This window comes from Canis lupus, chromosome 31 (assembly GCF_048164855.1).
Source record: "Canis lupus baileyi chromosome 31, mCanLup2.hap1, whole genome shotgun sequence".
Classification (NCBI taxonomy): domain Eukaryota; kingdom Metazoa; phylum Chordata; class Mammalia; order Carnivora; family Canidae; genus Canis; species Canis lupus.
In genome coordinates, this window is record NC_132868.1 from 23,401,883 (window position 1) to 23,421,512 (window position 19,630).

The following is a 19,630-nucleotide window of genomic DNA, read 5'->3' on the forward strand; positions in this document are numbered from 1 at the left end:
GCATTTGTAGTGTGGCAAAATCAGGATTCCAAAGTTCATGTTCCCAATCAGTATGAAGGGTCACCCATCATAGACCCTTAGAATCTTTATCTTTAATTATATTAGATACTCCCCTTTCATGTATTACGCTCCCTTTGTGAAATCTATTTTTATTCTCTCTTCTTGAGTGAGGCCATACCCCAAGTGATAGCATATTTGTTCAAGACAATTTTGTTGTAATAAATTTACATCATAAGATTTTCTTAGATTCTCAGAAACTAGGCTTTAAATACATTGTGTAAATAATATGACGATTTACATATTTTTGTCAGCCTTTACTTACTTTGAATTCCAAAATATAATGGAACTCTTCCATGATCACCTCTCTATTAAAGAGATAGAACTTACCACACTTCCCCCCTCCCCAACTCTGTACCAATAGTGGATTGGTTTCATTAGAAGAAGAACTTTTCAGCTTTCATCTCACTCAACACGGTGGAGAAGCAAGAAACCTATAGCTTTTATTGCAATGGGTCTTAAGGATTTTATGGTAGCCTGAATTTTATAGCCGAATATTTGAAAGTTAGCCAAAATAAAAAGTTATCTTATTGGGGTACCTGGGTGGCTCAGTCAGTTAAGCATCTGACTCTTGGATTCAGCTCAGGTCATGATCTCAGGTTGTGGGATCAAGCCCCAAGAGAGGCTCTGTGCTCAGAGTTGGCTTGTGATTCTCTCCACCACCCTCTGCCCTCTCCTCACTCTCTCTCTCAAATAAATCAATTCAATCTTAAAAAAAAAAAAAAAAAAACAAACAACTTACCTTACCCACATTCCTTCCCCATAATGGCATTCATCTATTCTGAAATTTCTCTTTAGTCCATCTACAAATCATAGACCTCATCTCCTTTAAGAGTGAGTTACCAGAATCTCCAAGAATCTTTGCACCTAATTCATAATCATTTATTGCAATAACTTGCTAAAACATAGATGTACACATGTACAAAGTAAACACATGGATACACAGACACACAGTGTGTTCTGGCCTTAAACTGCTCCCATGTTCCGGCATCCCTAAAACTAAGTAGTTGTTGCTACTCCATTTAATAATCTGACGGACCCACAAACACATGCCCTTGTCTGGACCAATCACAGATCATCTCATAATAGATAATATCCTAAATATCATCTTTCCCATGGATCAAAGCACTTATTCGCTTGAGAGAGGTGTCAAGCCATACTTGCAACTTAATAACTTTGAAAAACAAACAAATGAATGAAGTTGTTTTGATAACTAAGATGCAGGAGACTTAGCTCCAGATGGCAGCCAACTGGTCCTAAGGCAAGGTGGGTAGAATGGCAAGTGAGAAGTTATACTGTTTTAAACAGCTGCACTATAGCTTTTTTTTCACACAACTAGGCTACATTTGATTTTTTCCTATGCTCAGTGTAGTCTTGTGACCTCACAAGCCTGCAGGTCACAGAGAATATCTGAAATTGGGATTATAAATATCCTTTGTAAATGAGGTTAGTCTCATTAATCAAAAGTAATCATGTTTGTCCAATCCCTATGTTGTTTATTGCTTCTGTAAAACCTGGGAATGAGGCCCGAGAAGATCTGTTCTGCACTGGATAAGCCCCGTCCTCTAGTGCAGTTTACTTTGCTTCCTCTTTCCTTTTAGCCTGAAATTGGATCCACTCTCCAAAAGTTGGTCTTCACACTGAACTTAGAAAGGGAAGACAAAATTCATAGTAATGAGGAACATATATATAAGGGATAGAACAGAGAAGTACATTTCTGTGGGAAAAGGAGAAAGCTTGCACTGTGATCCATTTTCCTCAGGCTCCGAGAACTAAAATTAAAAATTGATAAAGACAGATAACAGCACGATGGGCTGCCAATTGGAAAAACAGGAAGTGCTCATCTGTAACAGAATCAGCTATGAGGATGTGTCACAAGCATCAACTAGGGGTGGACTTAACACCATTGATTACCAAGGGTCTGGAGGGAAATCCCAGAGACGACATTGCAGTGATCAGAGAACCATAAGACCATTCTGCTCCTGGTATCCATAGTTTCCTTTCCTCCCTGCTCCTAGGGCACCTGGTTTAGCAGCAGTCTGTAGTGTTACGTGGCACAGCTCAGCAACTTCTTAGCCCTAAGCTTCTGAATGTGCTTCTGCAGCAGCCACCATGTCCCATTTGTCTCCCTGTTGCAGTGCCCAGACGTCACACTTCCATAGGTGCTCTTTTGGCATCTCATTTGTTAGAAATCTTTTTATACCCCAAACCATTTTTATAAACACTCCACTTGACCAACCCTGTGCCTCCTTTGTAATGTGAAATCTTCATGATTATGCAGTTACACTTTTATTTTTAAAGTCATGGTCAGCAAACTTTTCATATAAAGGGTCGAACAGTAAGAATTCCTAGCCTGACAGGCCACACAGTCTTTGTTGGAACTACTGGACTCTGCCCCTGTGATGTGAGAGCTGCCTTGGACCGTCCTGAGATGATGCACAAAGCTGTGCTCCAAAGAGCTGTCCAGAAACAGACAACAGTCATTTAGTGGGTGGTAGTTTGTAGACCTCTGTTTTACCAGAAAGTGTTACACTTTTTTTTCAGTCAGGTTTCCTTTGAGAGTCTTTCTCTATGGAATTATACCTCTCCTTTTCTCTTTGAATTCTTTGGAAATCTTCTCTGAAATGCAGATAAATGTCTTAAAGATCATGCTTCATTTATCTTTGGTCCTCTGACCAGTCTGGGTTGGCTAAGTGGTGTGGCATTTAAAAAGCATGGAGCAGGGCAGCCCCCATGGTGTAGCGGTTTAGTGCCGCCTTCAGCCCAGGGCCTGATCCTGGAGACCCGGGATCGAGTCCCATGTCGGGCTCCCTGCATGGAGTCTGCTTCTCCCTTTGCCTGTGTCTCTGACTCTCTCTCTCTCTCTCTCTCTCTCTCTCTCTGTGTCTCTATGAATAAATAAATAAAATCTAAAAAAAAAAAAAAAGCACGGAGCAATCAACTACACCTTAAAAGAATTTTCATTTTTCACATGTGTTTAATTCCATCTATTTTATTTTTTTATTATTTATTTATTTTTTGCTCTTTAGATGGATGTTAAAGAAGAGTCAGTTCACAGCCTTGAGGAACACATTTGTACCTTTCTTCTTTTCTCTTCAGGTTTCACAGGTTGCTCTATTAATCTTTTTCCACCCAACCTTGCCCCAAACCCACCTTCTCTAGCAAGCTCAATCTACAGATATCTCATCCCCTCCCCCAACCTCTGATTCAAAGCACTTTATTTTGCAGATTGACAAAAATACCCTTGCTAATTTTTTTTCTTCTTTCCTTTTCTCGTTTCTCCACTCCCAGATTCAAAAGCCAAAGAGCTAGGGCAAAGAGGGAGGATCGAGGCCACTGGAGGGAGTTCAGATCAAAATCCATGAACATTCCTCATTTTAATTTTTCATCTTGTCTAAATTTTCACATTTTTATTATCATTATTAGCTTAAGGATGTTCCAACTACGTGTGGAAAAAAAAAAACCCCTTGTACACAGTACCTAGAAAGAATATCAGTGAAAGTGGCCTCAGAGGCCATCCTCCCCAGCACACTTAGATGGTGTGTCTCCCAACATAAAGGGGATTGCAAGCCAGAGGGAGGGGACGAGAGAGACTGGCTACTGCTTCTCTGCCACACATTTATCAGTCAGCACCTCCTCACAGACTTAGCCATTTCCCACGAAGACAAAGTAAGCAAACAGAAGAAGGCTTCCAGGGCCAAGGGCCACAGTGCAGTCACCATATAACCAGCTCCTGCACGTCGCTGGACAACTTAGAGTGCTCATCACACTGCCTTCGTACAGGAGGTGGGAAGTCCAGAAATGTGGAGTGTCACTGCTACCAGATGGGGTTGCTATCAGAGGACACTGACAGGGAGGACCTTCATGAAGACCTAGAGGCCTGAATCGAAACTTGGGCAACAGTAGCTCTTGGTATGCTGAGAAAGTTTCCAAGAGCCTTGATAGTCCTGGTCTCGGCTTGCAGCGGGCAGTCTTTACCAGGGGTTATTTATAGGTTTGCCTAGGTGTGTTGTCTGGCACCAGCTGAATGTAGAAAGAACCAGGGCTGGTTGTGTAATAGTGAAGAACAGTAGGCTTGGGATCCTAAAACAGTAGAATAATAAAATAGGAAGGAAACTTAATGGGTATCTAATAATCCAATTACCTTCTTTGACACAGAGGGGGAAAATGAAGCTTTGACAGGAAAAGGGAATCACAGAAGTTACCTCGCCAGTTAGTCCAGACAGAGAAAAAGAATATGGATTTTACTGTCAAGTGCTTTTTCCTCTGCATTACTCTTCTTGATGAGAAATAATAACTTGGTGCAGGATGCAGGGAGAAGCCTTGGGATATCCCACTGAGGTGAGCCAGAGGAAGGTGTAGTGATCCATCTTGCTTTTAGAGGATCAGCTAGGACTTTGTTTCATAAAGGGCCTTCTCCAAACCACCTGGAAGGTGGCTCCTTGTTTGCCTCACATGCCCAGGCTTCTCTCCATGGATGTAAGGAAGAGCCGGCTGCTCAGGTGATTCCGATTTGCTTACCCCCCACTGGAGAATCACCAGCATGAGATGCCAATGGCGCTTAACAATGCCACAAATTAGAATCCCCTGTGGAACTTCTCAATTTTTTAAATAATCCTCCTTCCCAATTCCATTCTTTAATGTTCTGATTTAATTGGTTTGGGGTAGCACCCAGGCAATCTGGATTTTAACCCCCCCCTCCACTGACCCCCCCCCCCCCCAGGGATTCTAATGTGTAGTCAGACTGGAGAAAAGGGAGGCTGCAGGAAGCCTGGGAGTTGAAGCATGGAATGGGATGATAGCACAGAAGTACAGGCGTAAGGGGGACAGTCTGGAGAGAGGTGACTGAGGAGGAAATAGGTCTGAAGGCTGTGGCTCAAGAGAACAGGAAAGCAGAGACAAGGTGTCTCTTTCGGAGAGTAATGAGGTTCGAACAGGCTCAGGCGGAAGCACTTCGGAAGCCAGATTAAACAAAACAGCAAGACTGAGGAGGAAGTCTGTGGAGACCAGATCTACCTACCGGCTCTAGAGGGAAGGGCCTTTGGTTTTCTCACCGAGAAGAAAAGACTAAGGACAGGTGACTCACAGGAAACTTCTGAACTGGCAGGTAAAGAAGAAATAATGGGACAGTTCTAGAAGAGGGATGCAGCTTGCTGTCAGCAATTCTAGAATCTTCGACCTTCAAATAACAGGGTTAAAAGTCTCTTGTAAAATGAATGATAAGATCTTTGGACCAGAAGGCCTGAGAGGTCGCTAGGGGCAGCCCCCTCACTTCCTAGCAGAGGAACTTGAATCCCAGGGAGGAGCTGGGGCTTGACTAAGAGCACCTGTTACCTGGGGTTCTGACCTCTGCCTGTCTCTGGGAGAGTCAGCACAGTGTGAGAGTCGGGATTACAGACTCTGGAGCCAGCCTATTGAGTTTACTGCCCTCATGTACTGAGTGTGTACTTTGGGGAACTTACTGATATTCTCTGTGCCTCAGTTTCCTGGTCTATAAAATGAGGATTAATATAGTCAAAGGCTATCCTGGATCGTTGGATGGATGAAGTACATTAATATCCATAACGCATTTAGAACAATGCCTAGCATGTAGGATGTGTTATACAATATTAACTGTAATCATTACACCATACTGTTTTATTCAGGTGATAAAGAGATACTTTAGTGAGTAGGATTGTGGTAATCCCTTGCCCATGTGAGGATGGATATTTGGAGAAAATGCAGATTGGTCATAGTGCCCCATTTTTGATAAAAACTTCAAAGGGATTAGAATGTAGGTGAATCCCCAAGGCATATCTTTGCACACCCAATTTCTTTAAAGTGCAGATTTTGGAGCCTCATTCTAGATCATCACAAACAGAATCTTTGGGAGTTAGGGATAGGGAATTTGTGTTTTCCAAATGTGAGCCAGGTAGTTCTGTTGAACTTTAAAGTGTGACACTTACTGTCCCTAGCTGAGGAAGTGCAGCAGCCTTCCATGGTAAGATTCCAGGGCCTTCCCTCTTGTATGAGATAGGCACTATCCCCTTTTTCCACCATTACAGATCTGGAAATTGAGATTTATGGAGGCAGAATAACTTCCCCAGAGTCATTAGCTTTGTAATGAACAGACTAGAGACTGAAACCAAATCCTTTAGACTCCAGACTCACCATCCTCTCAGTTATCATGTGCTCTGGAGGAAGTAAATTGCCACTTGGCTTCGGTTTTCTTATCTGTAAAATGGGATAATTTTGGTATCTACATTGTAAGATGTTGTGAAAATTAATGCATATGAGGCATATTGCAGAGGACCTTGCCCATAGGAGCAATCAAATATTAACTGTTGTTTCTGTTCTAGATATTGGCATTGTTATGTGTACTCTACTTTCCAAATATTTCCTTCTACAGGCATCTGCTTGACACCCCCTTGGTGCCTGATACTGTGTCAGACTATTGAAATAAATAAATAAATGGTAATGTGAACTTTATCTCCAAGAACCAACTATTCCATGGGAAACTATAAATAAGAAACTGTACTATAAGATAAGATGCAATCCTGACCAGAAAGGAACAAAGAGTCATACTGTCTTAGTAAGAATAAAACTTATTTACCAGGAGCCCTTAGGAAATATGTCAGTCTGGGCAGTTCCATTTTCTAGATAAACATATACTCTTTAAATGGCATTTTTAAAAAAATATATTGGAAGGTAGATATTTCTGAAAATAAAGCATGCTTCTCTGTCTTTTAAACCAAGAATAGTATATACCATGTGAACTCCTCTTAATGATTCAGGATCACCATTGGGAGCCTTTTTTATTGGATTATCATCACATCAAAGTCCTCAGAAGCATCTGAGATGTATCTCTCTCATTAACCTTGTGCTTTTAAAAAAATTTTTCTTTCATTGTTGCAAAATATCCACTTCCCCACAGAAGTCATTGTGATCTGTCAGAAAGAATAGACTTGGAAAACAATTTGATCTTTATTTGTACACTAACTCTGCTAGTCTGTGTGAACAAAGGCCATTCGTCCTTCTGTTCATTCAACAAATATTTATGAATGTCCCATTATTATGTAAGGAATTCTGTTATTTACTGAGATGCAAAAATATATTCATGTAAGTTTTTGTCCTCAGGAGGCTGTAATGTGGACTTTCTTTATTCGTAGCTATAATTTCCTCACATCTTTAAGTGGAACTGAGGCAATAGCTAACATTGCAATGTTAGGAACTTGGGGTGGAGGGCAGTTGGAGAGGGAAATAGTAAATACAGATAGGATTCCAATTCAGGAAATCTCCTATGCTATATCATTCTTTATTAACAAGCATTATGGAGCATTTCAAAGCACTGTTCTGGACCTCAGCGAAGCAGCAGTGAACAAGGCAATCTGTTCGCATTGAGTTTACATTCCTGTGATGGGAAACTGACAATGTACAAGTAAATATATAATACAGTTTTAGATAAGTAATCTGAAATTATATATAGAAGAAGGCCATAGAGGATGAACCAGAGGTGGAAGGGTCTCTCTCTTTTTCTCCTGGTTCTTTGCACAATGATGTCCATAAGTGTATTGCTTAAGAAATAAATCCTTATGATCTGTTAATTCAATATCAGACATTATTGCTAGGTACTATCCTTTAACATGTATCATATCACATTCAAGAAAAAGATCTCTAAAAGTCATTGTTTCTTATTATATACAATTTATTTCCTCCCCTTAGCCAATTTCTATGTTTAATTTTCTTAGAATAAAATTTACCAGGACAAATTATTGAAGTAGTCATGGCATAAAAATTGTTATATCATATGTGAAGGAATTAGATAAACATGGTAATGTGAACTTTATACAGAAGATAGACCCTGTAAAACCCTTTCTGTAAAGTGGGTTAAGCAAGGTCAAAAGGAAGTAGAAAGAAGATAACAAGAAAGTGGAGGGGCTGTGAGGATCAGGAATACCAAGATAATTGATTTTTAATGTTTAAAAACTTCTATTTTTTATACCACAAAAATCTTATCTCCTGTTATGATAAAATAAAATACATATTAAAAATTTTAGGTTAAGCTGTTTCAGTACTAAGACTTAGAATGAATGGAGCCTGGGCAGGTGAAAATATATGGTGCTCTTACTTTGAAGGGAGCCAATAAGCTAATTTAGCAAATTGATGGGGGTGAGTACTCCAAAGAATTTGTTCTTGAGTTCTCAGCTTCCTGCCATAATTCATTTTATTTTATTTTATTTTATTTTATTTATTTTATTTTATTTTATTTTATTTATTTTATTTTATTATTTTGTTTTATTTTACTTATTCTTAATTCTTCAGCCCATCACATACAGCCAATAAAACATGTAAAAGTATTTTGCTATAATTTACAGATAATATTGAGACTAAAATATACAGATTAGGTAAATTTATCTTTTAAAAAACAGAATATCTCTTATTACTCAATACAAACATAGCTTACTATTACTCTATTGGTGAGCTGTTCATCTTATCACTCCTAAGAATGAGGCTCATGACTTGGAAGTACCACTGGCTCTTGGAATATATGACCTGAATAAGTCTTTTAATCAGTTATTCAGCTGTAGAATATTGACAGTAATATCCATTCTATGAATTTGAGCCATAAATCCCTGCTATGTCTCACCATTTTTACCTCCAAAATAATGATTTCATAGGGTTCATATGATACACATTTTAGAATATGGCTATCAAGTGAGATGTATGTGGGTATAATTTCATACTAAAGTATAATAAATGTGAATCATTATTTATGTAGTGATAAAATATTGACCACTATGTGTGTGAGCTATGCTCTATGAATTGAGTTACCATCCCATATTTAAAATACTGATATATTAATAGAGATGATTAGACAACTACATAATTATAATACAAAGTAAAGTATGCACTGGGGCAAGAAGAGAAAAGCTTTGACGGGATCTGATGATAATTTATCATCTTCCAGATGATAAATTCTAGATCTGATAGTAGTCTTTAAGCATCCAGGGTGAGGAGCATATCCTTTGGTCTTCTAGTTTTTTGTTTTTTGTTTTTTTTTTTTCTTTTTTCCTCATTGGTCCAAGATTACTTCTTATTTTTAGGTCCACCTCTGATATTCAAGTTGCTTGTCACTTCTTGAATTCTATGCTGAGCAAATTGTTGTTTCTTCCCTTTTTATACTCCCTAATATAATCGGCCATGAGGAAATTTTTCCAATTTCACACAGTATTAATCAATTTAAACTATAATTTGTCTTAAACTCTCAGAAGATCTTTCATACAGATCAGAGCTTGGCAAACATTTTTGTAAAGGGCCAGACAATAAACATATTAGGCTTTGTGGGCCACATGGTTGCTATTCCAGTTCTGTCAATTCTGCTGCTGTTGCTCAAAAGCAGCCATATATAGCACACAAATAAATTTAGCTCTGTCCAAAAAAAATTTTTCCCCCAAAACAGCCAGTGGGGCCTGATTTGGTTCATGGGTAGGAGTTTGTCCACAGCTGGTCTAGATGAAAGATTACACTGAAAGTTCTTGGCTTCTAGTTGGGGATTTTGGTTGGAAATGTGTAGGAAATTTATGGAATCTTTGAAAACCAAATACAATCATTTATGTATATGTCAGTATGTGCATTTCTTTCTTTTGTCTTTTTCTATGCATTTATTGTGTGAAGCTATTGCTATGATCAGATTCCCAAAATAGGTCTATAACTAAGAAAAGATTGAAGACCAATGTGAGTAAAGTATTTTCTGAATGAAATCAGATGAATTTCTGGAGGTTTTAGGGAAGTGAACTTTTCTTCAATTTCTAAAACAACTCACTTTGAGTTGTCTGACAACAAATGAAGAACCATCTGTGGTGGTGACATTTTCTTCAGCTGACATTGTAAAATCACTCTCACTGATAGATCTCTGTTGTTATCCACGGCTTCTATTCTCCAGAGACTAGGTAACCAGTAAGGTCCTCCAATCCTGAGATCTTCTGGTCTTCTATGTGTCTCAAAAAAAAGTTTACTTCTATTTTTCCCCATTTTCTTACAATTATTTTTTGTCTAAATTCAATTTGGCATATTCCTCAATTCTAAGAAAATCCTCTATGGATTTGTGTTTCCCCATAGTCCTTCCAGAGCTCTGTTTTCACATATCTGAGTCATGGATGCTACAGGAACTTCCTATCGGGTCTTCACATTGGTGGAAACCCTAACATATCCAAACCCTGATGCCATGGTGATTACAGCTATTCAAATGTCTCTATATTGTAACTTGGGAGCAGTTCATGGATAAGTTCCTTGTGTGTAAGCTCGTATGTATCTATATTTGCATGGTGTAATGGTAAAAATGGCATAAAAGTAAGATGGACTCAAGTCTCCCCTGTCATTATCTTCTACCAAATGCCAAATTCTAAACTGAAATGGATCAGACTGTATTAACTGATCAATCGATTTATAGAAAGTGATGTTGGATGTTAACTTTTTTTGTATGTTCATGGATTTAGAAAGACTGCTCAGTTTACAAAAAAAAAAAAATTTTAATTTTGTTTATTTGGAGAGAGAGAGCATGGGGAAGGGCAGAGAGAGAGAATAAGAGAGAATCCCAAGCAGCTCTGTGCATGGGCTTGATCTCATGATCCTGAGATCATGACCCAAACCAAAATCAAGAGTCAGACGCTTAACTGAATGAGCCACCCAGGTGTCCCACAAAAAGTTTTAATTGTCTACTTTCTTCAGAGCATTTGCAGAGGAATCCAGGATGCCCTGGGTTTAGTATTAGAACCCTGCGGGCTTTCCGTGGGACTGTGAATAAAATCCCTGGGAGTACTTATATGTAGAAAGAAAGTATAGAGGATGAGAAATAAAGCCCTTTTCAGGTTTTGTTGTTGTTGTTGTTCTGTAACTCTGTGCTATAAAAAAAACTAGGAAAATGGTAATATGACTTTTGACTCCCAATTCTTCATTTGTTAGAGGGCCTGTGTAAACAAAATGGAAACATCATTTCAATATATATATATATAGATTACAATAGAACTAACGAAGAACAAGAATGCTTAAGACATGCTGAACTGAGGAAGTAAACTCAAACAATAAAAATAATAATAATAATAATAATAATATAGATGTCTTAGTCTATTCAGGCTGCTACAATGAAATACCATAGATTGGTGGCTTATAGACAACAGAAATTTATTTTTCATAATTCTGAAGGCTAGGAAATCCAAGATCAAGTTGCTGGCAGAGTTGTTTCTTGTGAGGTTCTGCTTCCTAGTTCATAGATGGCAGTCTTCATTCTCTGTAACCTCACTTGGTAGAAGGGGGAGAGAGCTCTTTGGGTTCCCTTTTATAGGGGCATGAATCATTTATGGGGGTTTTACCATGATGACCTAATCATCTCCCAAAGACCCCATCTCCAAATACTATCAGGTTGGGGATTAAATTTCAAACTATGAAGTCTGGAGAGGACAGAAACATCTAGTACATTGCAGTACCCTTTCTAGGGGAGCTGAGCTTTGTATTGAATGATAGCAAAAGTAAAGATTATGACGTAGGAGAAGATGGTGGAGTACAAGAGGTCATAATTTGAAAAGACTCCTGGCTGAAAAGAAACAACCTGTAGGATATATCTGGCTGAATAATTTGGAAAAGAGCATCTGCCCAAAGGAATAAAAAGGATGAGGGATGAAGTCTGATTACATTTTGTCCAGGGCACAAAGATGAGTGATTGTGAATTCTGAGTCAGAAAGGAGTAGCCGGATAAAAATGCTGTTTGGGGAAGATTGATGATCACACATCAGTTAGGAGAGACTGCTGACAAATGAAATGAGGGGCGTGGGGAGCTTCAGTGGGCTGGAGGTGTGAGAGATGGGGGCTATAATCAGAGAAATCGTTACCTTTAAGGCAGTAATTGGTTAGGATGGAGAGTGAAACAAAAAATATGGATTTAGAGGATTTGGTACTTGAGAGAAGAAAAGATCACTCCCTCAGCGTTAACAACTTATGAGTTGACACTAGATATATAGACTTTGATGGGAGAATTGGGATTTTGTTATATACAATAAAGTATTATGGCAGAAGCAAGCTGTGGGCAATCCGATCTTCAGACAGGTGATAGTGGGAGGAGAAAAGTCTTCTGAATATGAAAGAGAAGTGAACTAATCATGGCAGAAAGGAAAATACAAGAGATTTTTCTTAAGAATTTAGTTTATTAGTTCAGTAATAAAATATATTATTTTATTGGTTATGACACTTTGTTGTTCAAGTTGATTATGACACTAAATGCATTTTATCCATGTAAGTTTTTCTTTGCCAGGACTGAAGGTGTCATATGGGTGTGATGATGGGGTGAATATGGAGATAAGGAACAGAGTGGTCATTTTTCAACATGAAGTTAAAAAGGAAAGAATTCTATTTAATGAAGACAAGATGTTAATAGACTTGATTTAGATTGTGTAAGAAGCTTTCTGGAGGTGGACATATCTCAAGCATATGAATAAATTTACTCCTCCAAGGCTCTTGGGCATTGTTGCATGAGATGATGAGACAATTTATTAAAGGGAATCAAGGTGCTCTTTGGCATGCCTAGAACTAAGTATAACAATTAATAATCATAACGGTTGTCATAATAGCAGAGTAAACTGAAAAGATAGGAGCGTTTCCAAACTAAAAATAAAAATGGAATTATGTGATTTGAATGCTCCTGAAGCTAACTGGAAGACTCGTTCTGGGGAAGATTTAGAGAGGTTGGTAGTAAAAGCTTAAGTAAAAATTTGATGGATTGATAGATTAGACAGATGGATAGATGGATATACAGAAGAAGTCAGGTTCAGAGTTTTAAACCACTTTTATCTGAGAAGTGGGGACACTCCCATAGTATTTTTTTTTTTTTTCACTCCCATAGTATTTGAGTGCTCAAGTCTCCTTGGAAAACAATAGGGACCTCAGCCGCCCTTACTTACACTACATTTGAGAGTCAGCTCCCATGAATATTGAGAATTTGCAGAAAGGACAGATATTCTGTTAATACCATGCATTGATCAGTACTTCATTTCCTGCTCATCTGAAGGAAAAAGGATAATTCTTGTGATGAGATAGAATTAGTAGGAAATTTTGTTCTTTCACAAATATCCTCCTATGAAAAAAACCTTCATATTGGTCAAATTCTATAGCGAATGAAAATAAGAACCACATATGTATAATATATATAGTTTAATAAATCATGAGCTCATACAATCTTAAATTTAAAGCCTTGCTCTATCATAAATAAATAAATAATAAATAAATAAATAAATAACAAGCCCAGCTCTCTTATTAACTAGCTGAGTGACCTTGAACAATTTCCTTATCCTCTCTGAGCCTAAAATTGTCATGTGGAAAACTGGAAAAGCAGGTCCAGTGAAGTAAAATCCTATCATAATCAATGGCAATCCTTTCCTGCCAATCACCAGGCAAATAGAACACAAACCCAAATGAATGGCCCATGCTGGCTTTTCTGCCCTTTAGAAGGTCACAGTCCAGTGGGAAATTAGGAGCACAGAAGGTTATGGCAGAAGGTAAAAATTAGACATTGAAGGTGTTCTATTTCTGGGATGGAAGTACAAAAACTTTCAAAGGAGCAACATGCATGTCTCACTTAATACTAAATCCCTCACATCGTCTTTCACATAATACTCAATATATTTATTGTCGAGCCCTTTGCACATAAACCTTTGACTAAAATACATTATTAGATGAGGGTAGCAATAAATTCACAGAGGGTTTTTTTTTTTTTTTTTAAATCTGAGCAATTTCACTGCGTTTTTTTCAATGGCTTTCAAGAACACAGATAATAGTACAACAATTAGAAAGTAATCAGTTTTGGGTATTTGCTTTTAACATAATTTAATTTTAAGTTTAATATTTTTAAATTTATAATAATGGCTGTGTTTAACAACTGGCTTGGAAAATTCTAGAATATTGAACATTCTGCTTTCATTAGCCAATATCCTAGCACATCAATGGATCTAGGCTAAATTCTTCAGGTCTCAGCCTCAGTTCCCTTGTGAAATAAGGTAGCAAGACTAGATGGTCTTTTATTTTTAAGATTTTATTTATTTATTCTTGAGAGACACAGAGAGGGAGGCAGAGACACAGGCAGAGAGAAAAGCAGGCTTTCCCCCAGGAAGCCTGATGTGGGACTCAATCCCAGGATCCTGGGATCATGACTGGGATCACGACCTGAGCCAAAGGCAGATGCCGAACCACTGAACCACCCAGGTGCCCCAGCTAGGCAGTCTTTAAGGGCACAACCAACCTTGACATTCTATGTGGTTCACAAAGGTTTAGATTCGCGTGTGATGCCATCTTTCCAAGTGTGGGCACAATTAGAAGGGAGAACTCCAGGTATGTTTTCCTGGAATTCCTTGTGCCACATTCTCTCTCTACCAGAGGAATGATATCCTGTCAAAGGAGCCTTTGAGTCAGGAAGCCTAGGAGCAGCCAGTGAGCTTCTGGTCTGCATCACTACTAAATCTTGTTTTATTTTGTTAAGTGGATTAGAAGATGTTTAATCAAATATACTTCTACTCTCATAGTATTAAGTTTGGTTCTAAAGGGGAGTAAGGAGGCTTTAAATACCCAGAAAATGATAAGGATGGGAACTGTTATAAGAGGTCAAGGGTTGGGTAATTCATGATGGTGGTTAGTGTCTCATGCATCAATTTATTCTTCCTGGGCTGTGGTTAAAGACTGATGCTGGGAAGAAAAAAAAAAAAAGACCGATGCTGAATACAATATAGCTAGGGTGAACTGGTTCTTTTTTAATTTTTAGCTTTTCCATCTATTAAATAAGAAAAAAGTAGGCTGAATGATCTCAGAGGTCTATTAATTCTAAAATCCATCTATAAAACTAAAGTTGTTTGGACTCTGAAATACTAGATTTGGAGATTTTTCAGGAGTGCCGAAAGAAAATGTGTGAGATTTGAGTGGTGACTTCTTGGGCAGAACAGGAATAGCAAGAGGAAATGAGACTGTTAGCAGATACCTCTTGGGGTTTTTAGGTCATTTCTACAGAGTAGGGTTTTGGGGGCGGGGTACATTTTGCTGAGTTAATGCAGAGAGTATAGGAGAGTTAATCCACAAAAAACAAGCTGAAAAGAAAAAAAATACGACTTGAGACTTCCTACTTTTGGGTGTGACTGGTTTGACAAAACCATTTGAACAGAGTGATTGTTCCATGAGTAAATTGATACTCAGATTCACCCAAAGGCAAAGCCTCTGAAGATAGGTAGGATTTACTTCACTCTTCCTGCCCTATGGCACTAGCTGATCTCCTTCCTTCCTTTCTCTCAATAATGTTTTACAACTTTATTCAGAGACTAAGAATCAATTCTGGGTTTGCTCAGGAAAGACCTTGAGGATTCTCTCACCTAGACTCCTGATTTTTAACTTTTTAACAGAACCTGTTTTTCAAATGAAATCTTGCTCAGAACACTAATATACTTAAGACAGGCAGAAGCCAAACTTCCTGGTGTTAAGGAGTGTCTGGAGTCCTACCAGTAGGGCCATTTCTTTATATCTGGTAAATACACTGAGGTACCAGAAACCCTAAAGTACCATGAAACCAATTTGAAAATCACTGATCTATTCCAAACCCCACTCCCATCTTTTGGAATAAAGTCCCCTTAAAGCTTGAGATCCTGGACTGAGGTACAGTAGGGGTAAGGGTGGGGAGGAGCTGTCGCCTAGTTCAGTGTAGCAAGCCTGAGATAAAGGTCAGCTAGGGGAAGATGAAAGGTAATGGGAGCATTGTTTTGGCCCAAGGACACAGAAAGAGAAAGAAAAATTTGAAATGGAGAGAAAGGAGGGTTAATTCAGGTTTAATAGAATTACTTTTGTGTGATACTTTTACAGCTTTAACAGGCCTTTCAAATATACTATTTAATTAATTCAATTCAGCAAGTATGTCCTGGATACAAATTATGTATTTGATCTAATCCAACCAATGTATTAACTACCAGGCACTGTATAGAAAGCGTGTAGCACATTATTTCGAGAGGGCCTTTCAACCACCCTGTGAAGCAAGCATAGTTGAAGAAAATACGGTGCAGAGGTGAAGTAACTTTACGATGTGTGAGTAGTAGACCTAAAATGTGAACCCAAGTCTGTCACACTTCAAAACCCATGTTCCTTCCACTCTACCGTCAAGGAAGTATAAAACTAAGAAATGCCAGGAGATATGGGCTTTGCCTTCAAGTTACTTAAAATCCTCTACACTTGGTTAATTGTCGAACAAACGAAATAGGATGAGTTAGCATTGATGAGATGTAACAAAAGGCCAACAAAGTTTGGAGAAAGACAACTACATTTCAAGTAAGGGACAAGGAAACGCTTTGTGGGGAGGAAATCACTGAGGACTGCGTAGGCATCTGTGAGGCAACAGAGCAGAGATGACTGTCCCTATGTCACAATCAAGGAAGCTGAAGTTCATGGAGCTGGGAGGCTTGTCCTTTGCAGCTGGTTAGTGGTGACATCAGAAATACAGGGAAGGTCTTTTAGGAGTTGGAGAGAAACTAGAGAGAAAATGTGAACATAACATAAAGTGTCTGACTTAACCTTTTTGCTGATAATTGACTTTGTCCCGGTTTTCTCTGTCCCTAATTCTGCTAGCATTTGATTGTCTTCCCTGGACTGGTATGACCACTTTGCCTATAAACTGATATACTTATAAATCTTTCCTCCACACAGCTTCCAGATTTATTAATATAAAATGTATTCTGTAAGTCTCATGCTTCAAATCCTTTAACACTGCAGAGGTGGATATGCCAACCTCCACGTGTGATCAAAAATTTGTGTAGAACTAAATACACAATATATGCATGTGTGCAAATAAGTACAAGTAAAACTGAGAATTTCTGAATAAGATAAATGGATTGTAGTGGTATCAATATCCTAGTTCTAATATTTTAAGGGTTTTGTAAGTTGTTCCTTACCATTGGGGAAGTTGCATAAAGGGTGTATGAACTCTGTGTATAATTCATTACAACTGCATGCAAATCTATACTGATCTCAAAAAGTTCATTTAAAAATCTTTTGCAAAAACTAGAAGTATCGAAATATTTAAGCTTCTATGAACATAGCATACAATTTTCTTCTTCTCTCTCTGGCTCTATTTTCTAGCATTCTCTGCCCCAGATCTTACACTATGCTAACATAGAATTGTTTGCAATTTTCTCACATACAACCGAAGTATTTTCCATTTTAGTATTTTGTTTATGTTGTTGCCATAGACTACTCACTCATATCATTATCCTTACCTGGCATAGCTAATTTCTTTGCACTGTTTAAGGCTCTTTCTTTGATCCCTCAGATGAGATGATATACTTTATCTTTGTAGTTTCATAGTGTTATACATACTCTTACTGTATTTATTAGAGGTTTGGTTTCTTGTCTTACCTTCAATACAGTGACCTTCTAGAGAGTGAGATAGTTTTACTTGCTTTTTATTTTCAGTGGCCTTTATTTTTGCTAGTAAATAATAGATACTGTCAATGTGTTAAACTTGAGTAAATGAATGTACTTCTTCATATAGTTTGGAAATTACCAACAATAAATCCAATGCTATTATCTTCTATTATGTAACCAGACCAGAGTATTCATTTGCAAATTTAAGGTGATTGACTATCTTAGTACACTATTTATTAACACTTTATGATATTAACAGTAATGATTAAGAGCTTAGTTAATTTCATCCTGGGGTAAAATTAGTCTACTGACAATCACAATGAATCATAGACTGAGATGATCTGTGTAGATAATATGCAGACTTGGAGACAGCTTCACCTGAGAAAGGTATTTTCCTTCATGTATACAGGGATCAAGGTTATTTTTTTTAAGTAAAGGCAAACTTGGGGACCCAGCAACAAAATGGGGCAAACAGAAATAGTATTCATTTGCATCTTATTGAGATGTTTACTTATCCTTTAGTTGAACACAGAATTTTACACTCCAATTAAAAACCACCCACACACACATCAAAGTAAGCTAACCGGTGATTCAAAAAAAAAAAAAAAAAATCTAGGTTCAGAGGTTTGAGTTTATTGTCCCTGGGCACAATGCTAAGATGGTAGTTATGAAAGGTAAACTTCTTACTGTTTTCTGACTCTCCTTTTAACCTGCTAGAGGCAGAATGGACAGATAATCAGTAGAGACATTTATACAACAGGTTTAATAATAGGTCACCCTGGCTGTCAGACTTAATGAAAGGAATGTTTGTTTTCTTTTTGAAATCTTCAGAACATAGATGCTGGGTAGTGGAAGCGTGGAGTTTAACAACATTATTAGATACAAAAGAATTTGTTCGAGGGTGTGATTATCTGACTTTATGGCAAAATGGGATCCATGACACTACCCAAAGGAACACCAATCACGCAACTTACAAACTTTGCTATGTATGCCTGGATGGTTCTGAAAATTCACCTGAGTTTTTCTTGATTGAATATGCTTTGGTTTAAATATTCAATATTGTAAATATGGGAACTATAATTCTAGTTTCATTTTTATTCTCTTAAGGTTCGTAGAAACCCCAGCTCATTTCTCTTGGAAAGAAAGTTATTACCGATCCACTATGTCCCAGAGCACACAGACAAATGAATTCCTTAGTCCAGAGGTCTTCCAGCATATCTGGGATTTTCTGGAACAGTAAGTATCAAATAAGCAAAAAATGTTGTACTTGATTTATTACAAATAGGAAAATGGGGTTTGTAAAAATATTGCTTACTAGGGCATGTTTCTAGAATCAATAAAAATCAGTCAATATTGTTGGAAAAATTTATTTCCTCTAATAGTATTTCTGTGTTCAAAATTCAGCAGAGATTTACTAAGTTTATATCACCAAAAAACCAGTATTCCAAGGTGGTATAATTTTGGAGCATCAGAAGGGCTCTCCTTAAACCATAAGAGACCATAATCATAGGAAACAAACTGAGGGTTGCTGGAGGGGAGCTGGGTGGGAGGATGGGGTAACTGGGTGATGGGCATTAAGGAGGGCATGTGATATAATGAACACTGGGGTGTTGTTTGCAACTGATGAATCATTGAACAATACCTCTGAAACTAATAATACAATATATGTTAATTAATTGAATTGAAATTTTAAAAAGGAAGTAGATGGGGATCCCTGGGGCTCAGTGGTTTAGTGCCTTCCTTTAGTTCAGGGAGTGATCCTGGAGTCCCGGGACTGAGTCCCACATCGGGCTCCCTGCATGGAGCCTGCTTCTCCCTCTGCCTGTGTCTCTGCCTCTCTCTCTTTCTCTCAATCTGTCTCTCATGAATAAATAGATAAATTTTTTTTTTTTAAAAAAAGGGAGGTAGCTTTCCTTCCTAACTCCAAATAACTTCCCTAATGACTCCCTTGATACCCAAAATCTCTTCCTTTGGCTTAAAGACTCTCATCTGCTATTACAATACAAATACCCCCGAGAAGGTAAAATACTAAATTTGGTTGGTCATTTACGCCTTACTCGGAAAATGATTATTGTCTCTATTATTAATATTGAACTTGGGTAAGTGAATAAATTCAGGGAAAGATAAAAGAAGAGTACTTGGCACACTAAAGGATAGGTTA

General features: G+C 37.9%; 1 protein-coding gene across 8 annotated transcripts in view; it reads left to right on the plus strand.

Annotated features, from left to right (window-relative positions):
- TP63 (tumor protein p63) overlaps positions 1-19,630 on the plus strand; it is a 219,129-nt gene that overhangs the window by 59,239 nt on the left and 140,260 nt on the right. For 5 of the 8 annotated variants that reach the window (XM_072807823.1, XM_072807822.1, XM_072807824.1 and 2 more), the window contains one exon: positions 18,577-18,705. In XM_072807823.1, the coding sequence (XP_072663924.1) occupies positions 18,577-18,705 (129 nt within the window). The other 3 variants (XM_072807826.1, XM_072807827.1, XM_072807825.1) reach the window with 3 other exon arrangements.